At 41.5% G+C, this 9,163-nt stretch overlaps 2 protein-coding genes across 2 annotated transcripts in view; both read left to right on the forward strand.

Moving 5' to 3' along the window:
• Nucleotides 1–9,163, forward strand: part of LOC126396068 (uncharacterized) — a 737,953-nt gene that overhangs the window by 647,733 nt on the left and 81,057 nt on the right. The gene's annotated exons all lie outside the window — the stretch shown is intronic.
• LOC126396036 (GDNF family receptor alpha-2-like) overlaps nucleotides 1–9,163 on the forward strand; it is a 157,299-nt gene that overhangs the window by 138,989 nt on the left and 9,147 nt on the right. The window contains exon 8 of the mRNA XM_050053862.1: nucleotides 7,198–7,382. Coding sequence (XP_049909819.1) covers nucleotides 7,198–7,382 — 185 coding nt within the window. The remainder of the gene's footprint in view (nucleotides 1–7,197; nucleotides 7,383–9,163) is intronic.

The raw sequence follows: 9,163 nt of genomic DNA on the forward strand, positions 1-9,163 counted from the left end.
CCTAACTGTAAGAGCCAGTCCTAACTATAAGTATCATCCCTAACCATAAGAGCCAGCCGTACCTATAAGAGCCAGTCCTAACTGTAAGAGCCAGTCCTAACTGTAAGAGCCGGTCCTAACTATAAGTATCAGCCCTAACTGTAAGAGCCAGTCCTATCTATACATATCAGCCCTAACTATAAGAGCCAGCCGTACCTATAAGAGCCAGTCCTAACTGTAAGAGCCAGTCCTAACTATAAGTATCATCACTAACCATAAGAGCCAGCCGTACCTATAAGAGCCAGCCCTAACCCATAAGAGCCAGTCCTAACCATAAGAGCCAGTCCTTACTATGAGAGCCGATCCTAACTATAGGTATCAGCCCTAACTGTAAGAGCCAGCCCTAACTATAAAAGCAAGTCCTAACCATATCAGCTCTAACTGTAAGAGCCAGCCCTAACTATGAGAGCTGGTCCTAACTATAAGTATCAACTCTAACTGTAAGAGCCAGTCCTAATTAATGGAATAAATGAATGTACAGCAAGTGACTCACAAACGTGTCAAGTTTGTAAATAAATGCACTTTATTTTTAAGTACAGTGAATTTACAGCACAGAGCTTTTATTTAGTGCCGTTTCCTGCTGTTGAGTGAGTGACTAACAGACAGCTACTTGAGAGAGACATTAAACTAGCTCCATGACATGGCCGAATTCACGTATGATGCTAAATGTATTACCATGTGGGACCTTGAACTGATGACTAAGGAGGAAAATGAACCCCGCGGCTGGATCGGTTGGGAACCACTGCTCAGATATATGATGGAGTCTGACCATTGAGAGCTTTGTAAGTGAATAGAATGATGCTACAGGGAGCCAGTGCAGAGAAGCTAAAACAGGAGAAATATGATCTTCTTTCTTAGTTCTCGTCAGTACATGTGGATCAGCTGGAGAGAAGAAATTACAGTTATCCAGCCTGGAGGTAACAAATGCATGGAACAATTTTTCTGCATCTTTTTGAGACAGGATATGACTGATTTTTGCAGTATTGCGCAGATGAAAGAGCACAGTCAGTGAAGCTTGTTTTATTAGTGTTAAACGACAAATCTTAACCATTCATCAGTAAAATAACAGAGTCATGTCAGGTGTCACAAAGTCTTCCAGCCTTTGATTTATAGGTGGTAGGTTTTTATATATTTATATAAAATATATATATATATTTTTTATAGGTTTATTTCAATGTGAAAAAACACCAGATAGAGTTGAGTCTTGTTGATGGTAGCTGAACATCGATCAGCCATTTAAAGAGCTGATATAAATTTGTGGCATTCTTACGTGAGAGAGACTCAAACTGATAATCAAAATAATTGCAAATTAATTGTCTGCAGTTTCAGCTCTAGTTGGAGGTTCTTGTGGAGCAGGTGTCAGAGTGTGGAGTGAATTAAACGGACAGGGAAGTCCTCACGAACACAGTAACACAAAGTGTGTGTGAAGTGTGTGAGGTGTAAGGCGCCGTATGTATAAGTGGGAAAAAAAGAAAGTGTGGGCGAGGCAGATAATTGAGGAGAAAGGTTAGGTGGAGGAGGAAGACTAGAGAAGTGTGAGACAACGTGTTGAAGATCCCAAGACGCCTTCTTTAAATAACACTAACCCAACTACAATATCACCTCTGCACCTTCTCCTCCTCTCCCCTGATGTGAACATATACATGCATGTCCACGTGCCAAATGTGAAGGGTGGCAAAGCAAAACCATGTCAGTATACTTTATAATCAGAGCTTTATTTTTATCTTGCATTAAACATTATTGGAATCTAATCATACAGATCACAGAGGGTCTGAAGATTGAATCTGATCAGCTGTGGGCGGGCTCAGAGATGTTCTACACTGGGCCTTTTCTTTGGTTTTATACCAGTGAACATTACGCTTGGGAACAAAACTACATGGTTCAGGAAAAGATTGATGTTTGGTTAAAATAACTTTCGTTGTCATGATTACAATAAATCACTGTTGTCCAGTTTTGTAGTCAAGACAATCTAAAACAAGACCGAGTCAAGATCAGACCACTGAGGAGGCTTTCACATCAGGGATCCAGGCCTAGGTCCATGAAGCCGCGACCTCAGAGTCCACTTTGTTGAATTAGTGCGAACACTGTGCACTGTAACCTGTGCACCATACAGTGTGACATGGGTGCCAGGCCATTGCTCCGACAGCCCAAAATTCCAAGGCCTCGTTTGTCAAAAAAATGTCCCATTGGACCCAAAGCCATTTTCTGATTGGCTGTTATCCCAAAAACAAATGCCAATATCTGCAAAGTTCCATTTCTTCCAACACACTCTCCCTGTAATAAGTTTAGTTTTTCCAGCAGTGTTTGAGCCACCAATCCCGGGTGTTCTTCACCAACCCATCCCTGCTTTTACTGTGACTTTTGTGCCACCAAACATAGGTGTTAAAACCCAAAACATGATAGTTTTAGTTTCCCAGCATCATTTGAGCCACCGATCCTGGGTGATTTTCCCAACTCTTTGCAGGGTTTCCCAGTGGCGTTTCCTGCTGGGGTTTTTACAGACCCTTCGCGGCATTTCTCAGCAGCATTTGAGCCACTGATCCTGAATGTTTTTACTGACCCTTCACAGGGTCTCTCAGTGGGGTTCGTACAGACCCTTTGCAGCTTTTCAAAGCTGATTTGAGCCACCAATCCTTAGTGTTTTTCACCTAGCTGTCCCTGCTTTTCCAGCAACTTTTGTGCCACCAAATGTAGGTGTTTTAACCAAAAACATGACAGTTAGTTTCTGTCACTTGAGCCATGGTCCAGAGTGGTTTTTACTGACCCCTGCTGCCTTTCCCAGTGGCATTTGTGCCACCGATCCTGGATGTTTTTACCAACCCTTAGCAACATTTCCCAGTGGTGTTTCCCGCTGGGTTTTTTACAGACCCCTAGCAGCATTTCTTAGCAGCATTTGAACCACTAATCCTGGACGTTTTTTACTGACCCCTCCCTGCTTTTCCAGCAACTTTTGCGCCACCAAACGTGGTTGCCTTAACTCCTAAACCTGATCTTTTCTAAACCATAACAAAGTGTTTTTTGTGCCTAAACATAACCACACATTAACCACAACCTCGCTGACAAATTTAACATATTCATCATAGGAAACGCTGAAGTGACGTACTGTAAACCAGCTGGTGGTTGGTATAGCAACGTTACTTCTGCTTTAATGAGTCAAAACTGCATTCCACCATTACACATTTGTTCAGTAAAGCCTGGACTTCACTGTTGTATGATCTGTTGTATGAAGATATGTTGTCATAAGCCAAAAACTCCAAAAATTTTCTGTCTTTAAGTCACACTGAAAGCAGAATCTCTTCAGCCTGACAGGAGTTTTAAAATTCTGTTTTCGTGTGGACGGGAGACCAAAACAGAGAAAGATATCTGTACCTGGAAAAACAAGGTCTCAAGAACAATCTTCACTTGTGTTAACATGTCAGTCGGCCCACAGAGGCAGAGACGCAGCCTTCACCTCATGTTGAGTGGACTGCTTTTATTAATCATTCATCAAACACGTCAGAGTGGATCACACTACAGATAGTAACCCACTGCTCTCTAATGACTTATTTCTGTTCAGTGTGTTGGAAATTGTTCGTTCGGTGACCACACTGCTGTTCCAGCACGGTGCTGTGGTTGAGATTTTAAAGATTAAATTTTCTGTTCTATTTCTTCAAATTAATAGTTTGGGTCCGTCTGACATTGCATCCTGACATCTGTCCAACCTTGGTGTGACATCGTCCTGGTTTCTCACTATATTCATTTTTCATTTACAACAAAAAAGTGGCTCTGTTAAAACGCTGATGTCGCACCAACAAAATCCACACTAAGCAAAGTTCAACTTTGACATCTAAATGTGGGGTGACGGATATCTGCTTTTGATTTTCAACTAAAATCCAGCATCTGTGTGGGAAGGTTGACGTCAACCAACGTTGGGTTTTAGCGAATATCTGATGTTAACTTCCAATCACAATGCAACATTTATCCAACACTAGAAGTGAATGTCGAGCTGATCTTTTGACGTCAACTTGATTTTTAATTTCTACCTAAAATTAAACATCTGGCCAGTGTTAGAAGGTTGATGTCTGTCCAACGTTGGGTTTTGCCATCGAATTGATATTGATTTCCAAATAAAATTTAACGTCTGTCTAATGTTGGAAGATTCATGTCAACCCAACTTTGGATTTTTGTCAAATATCTGGTGTTCAATTCCAGCCACAATGCAACATTTATCCAGTGATGGAGGTTCTTGTTGAGCCAGTGTTGGGTTTTGTTGTCAATTGATTTTCATTTACAACCAAAAAGAAACGTCTGTCCAATGTTAGAGTCGAACACCTTTCTGACATCCAGCACCAACTAGGTATTTATTAAAGATGGGAGCTCACTTAGACAGTGCGTACATGCTCTGGATCTGTAGGCCTATGTATTCTTTATTCTGATGTTTGTCAGCCTTCACAAAGTGTTTACTCCTCCTCTTGGTGTCCAAACATTGAACCATCATCTGTGTGTTTGTTGCATTTCTTCTAAAAGATTAGAAGATAAAAAGATTTTTGGCACGTGTCCGAGGTCAGTGGATCCCCTGAATATAACACTGTTTAAAAGACGACAAAGATTTCCAAAGAAATTTCAATTTTCAGGTCAAAATTGGATTTTCAGAATGCATTATTCAGATGTGAACAGATAATGCTGTTACACGAGCTGTGAACTGCTTGTAGCCAAAGCAGCGTGCCTTTTAGGCCTCAAAGAGTTTTCATCAGATTTGCTGTGGAGTGCAGGATGAAGGTCGATGTTGTACATATGTCATGTTGACCTCGCGATGTGATATTGAAAACTGACAGTTTGAGGGACTGAACAATAGATGGGAAAATGATGGGCTGAAGTTAGGGGCTGTACAACGGGCAGAGGAGCTTTTCTTTCTTATTTTTTATCATAAATGCCTCAGACCAGTTTTACATTCTTCTGGCACTCCTCTGATTATATACACAACCTCCTGGGGATGAATATTTTTCCCCAGAATGAAACATTCTCTGTCAAATCCTGGGAAACTGACTTGCTTTAAGGTATAACTTCAGCTACAGTCAAAACACACTGGTCGTATTTCAAGCACGACTAACTTCCTAAAAGAGAAATATGCACAAACCTCTGAGTATCCAACTAAACCACTGAGTGTATTATATGGTTGTATAAATCATTTTTAAGGCAAAAGAATCTTAATCAAAATGAGAATGAACAGAGCAACCTGATCTCACAGAAACACGTGAAATGACCACAAACTCTGTGTCAGATTGAGGAGGACTGCTCTCACACCTGCCCTGTTTGGTTCGGTTCAGTCAAACTCTCAGTGCGGTGCGTTTGTGCAGGTGTGAACACAGCAAAACAACCGGACTGAGACCTTCTTGAAGAGGTGGTCTCAGTCCAAAACATTGTTTTCTAGTTGGAGCCGCGCCTCGTTTTCAAACTGTATGGTTTGACTAAAATGAACAATGACAGCAATATAGTCCACGATGAGCAGCGCTAAAATCAACCTGCGTAGTCGTTTCATTCTCGTGAATGTGGTATCGTAAGAACACCTTGAGAGAATTTCTTCAAATTTGGCACAAACATCCACTTGATCTCAACAATGAACTGATGAGAATTTGGTGGTCAAAGGTCACTGTGCATCTGACTCATTCTCCTTTCCGTGTTTTCACAATATTTGGCACAAATGTCCACTTTGACTTAAGAATGAACGGATTAGATATTGATGGTCAAAGGTCAAGGTCACTGTGACCTTCAATTTTTCCAATTCTCGTGAATGCGATATCTCAAGAACACCTTGAGGGACTTTATTCGACTTTGGCACAATCGTTCACTTGGACTTCAACAGTGAACTGATTAGAATTCTATGGTCAAAGGTCAGTGCGTATCCATTTCATTCTCCTTAACGTGTTTCTACAAATTTGGCACAAATGTCCACTTTGACAGAAGAATGAACGGATGAGATATTGGTGGTCATAGGTCAATGTGACCTTCAATCGCTCCCATTCTTGTTCATGTGATATGTCAGTAACACCTTGAGGGAATTTGACACAAACGTCCACTTAGTTTCAACAATGAACTGATTAGAAATTGGTGGTCAAAAGTCAAAGGTCACTGTGACCTCCAATCCGTCCCATTCTTGTTGATGTGATATCTCAATAACACCTTAAGAGAAGTAAATAAAATTTGGCACAAACGTCTACTTGGACTGATGAATAAACTGATTGGAATTTGGCTCATGAAGGTCAGTATGATCCCACTAAACATGTTTCTGGCCATAACTCCAGAATTCATACATTAATTCTAACAACACTTAACACAAATGTCTAACAGGATAAAATGATGAAGGTCAAAAGGTCAAAGGTCAGCTTGACTGTGACATCATCATGTTTTAACATCATATCTCAGGAACAGAAGGGGAGACATTTGGTCAGATACTGAATTGGTGACTCTAATCTTTAAACTGTGCAGACTGTTTAAAAGAATAAACTGTTTTTTTTGTACCAGGCTGTAAACATGTTTATTTCTACATGTTAAAATGGAGGTCTGTGGGGACTGACCCGCTCTTGTAGCCCGCCTCAAGTGGACGTTAGAGGAACTGCAGGTTTTGGCGTTAATTTTCAGGCTACTTGAGTGTTACATATATTTAGTTCCTATCAGTTTATGTTAGTTTTTCCCATTTTCCAATTATTATATTTCCTTGGAATCTGTTCATCTGGAATTAAACCTACAACCTCCAGTTTTGCAAGAGAAACTATGCAGAAAGTTCCATCATTCAGTTTGACCATTTGGGCCACGCTACATGGTTTTCAGACTCAGTTCTTCTTTTCTGGATTAGTGGAGGTAAATGATTAAAAAAGCTATTTTGTGACCAGCAAACACAATCAAAAAATTATGAATGGGAGTAGAACAAAGACAGAAAATGAGGCAGAAAATTAGATCATTTGCCAACTTTGTGCATGAATACAAATACAGATATTTCTGTGTAATAAACTGATTCAGATTACTCCCCCAGGAAAAATAAAGACAGGAAGTAAAATGAGTCTGTGTGCAAACAATAATTTAGCTGTCAGTGTGTAATTTGGATAATAGCAGTGTAAAGAGGCTCTAATATTGGTAACAGCTCTCCCTCTTTGTGTCTGCCCTCTGACTCTCCCGTCACAGAGAATGCCATCCAGTCGTTTGGTTACGGCTCAGAGGGAGGGACTCTTCTTGTCACCGAGCCGTCATCCACCTTCTTACCCCCCGCCCAGCCGCCAATCATCTCCAAACCCGCTCCCTCTCTGCACGGCAACGCAATCAAACCCATGGACAGTGCTTGTATGTTCTCCACCTGTGCCAACCTGCAGGTGAGTGCTCCTGTGTCGGCTGTGTTTATGAGTTTTCAGCTCACATTCCCTGCAGATGGTTCAGACTGCAGAATCTGCACTTTAGTCAGGTCTTATGTTGAGTTTCAGCGATTATTCATTGTGGTAAAATATTCAGATAAACCTCTCTGTCTGTCACACAGCCTCCTGTCCAGAACTTTAAACCCGTTTTTTCTAAACTTCACTGCCTGTGCCGTTACTGTTCTCTGTTTCCGAGGGACAGAACATCAATACACCACAGCAGTTTTGTCTCGTATTTATGGGGAAGTGAGGACGAGTCCAACCGACTGTAGGAAGAGAAATAAATGCACGCAGTGGAACACATCCAGACCGGACTGAGGACGTCTGAGCAGAACAGATTTATGTGCTTTGCTCTTCTTCACCTTCACACACATTAGCGTCATCCTGCATCCTGCATCCAGGGAAAGTGGGAACCCATCCATTATGTACAGGGAAGAGGTGTAAGGCTGGTGGTTAAAGGCCAATATAAATTGCTATCCATTATGTAAGAGATTTAAAGCATGAATTATAAAATACCTCGACATATAAAGTGAGTGGATGTTTCACTGCTTTTTTTCTAACTCACTGACACACTTTGTTGTGGAGATTAAGTTACTCCAGGAGATGATATTTGTAACACCCTCCAATGATAAAATATGAGATGAAGAATATATAAAAACTGTATGAAGGAGCACGATGACAACAGAGTTCATCCTGAGTTTATCTAGAGCTTACTGAGCACAGTTCACACACAGTATTCAACCCACTCAACCCAACATGAAATGTTGGCGTTGTACGTTTCTCTCAGCCACTGATACATCTGTATGTATCAATCAATCAATTTTATTTATAAAGCCCAGTATCACAAATCACAAGCACTAAGGTCTGCAGTGTGAACACAGCCTCGTCGTCACCATGATGACGAAGGTCCCCTAACCTTAACAACCAACTCATTTTAATTCAAACCAAGCTCTTTCTCTGAAGGTAACGCAGATGTTCTGAGCTGGTCTGTATCAGACGCGTCAGATTATAAAACATAGGGCTCGGACAGATCACGTCTTTGTCGTTTCATTTTGAGGACTTGTCATTGGTCATAGTTTTAGTTGATGAATTTATTGATGACTTTGACAGTGGAGTTGACACAGTGTGGTTTTCCATTTTTATTCCATCACTGTTCAGTCGGGTCAGCGCCAGCTTTGTGCAGAACTCAGAGTTCAGATGAGTTGGAGCCGCAGTGTCCCTCGACCCCTCCCACAGCTCATATCTTCTGTTTGCTCATTGCGATGCTCTCCTAAACTCAGCCATGCCTCGGGGTCCTCGGTGTTTCCCTTTATGTGCAGCCTGCAGACATCTGTGTAGCACAGGGTGGTTTCTGCTGCCAGCGGCTCGCTAAAGATACAGCCAGGCTGTTTCCCATCCAGCTGACGTGACTGAGCTGCTGCAGGTGAAACTAAGACTGGACTGTATGCTTCAACTTCTGACGGTGTTCATGAGCCTGTTGTTTTTTAAACACCTGCATGAACCATGTGAACCACGTGTACTATGTCAATTCAATCAATCAATCATTTTTATTTATAAAGCCCAATGTCACAAATCACAATTTGCCCCACAGGGCTTTACAGCATACAACATCCCTCTGTCCTTATGACCCTCACAGCTGATCAGGAAAAACTCCCCAAAAAAACCCTTTAACGGGGGAAAAAAAAGGTAGAAACCTCAGGAAGAGCAACTGAGGAGGGATCCCTCTTCCAGGACGGACAGAC

The sequence above is a fragment of the Epinephelus moara genome, chromosome 9 (genome assembly GCF_006386435.1).
Source record: "Epinephelus moara isolate mb chromosome 9, YSFRI_EMoa_1.0, whole genome shotgun sequence".
In the NCBI taxonomy this organism is placed as follows: Eukaryota; Metazoa; Chordata; class Actinopteri; order Perciformes; family Serranidae; genus Epinephelus; species Epinephelus moara.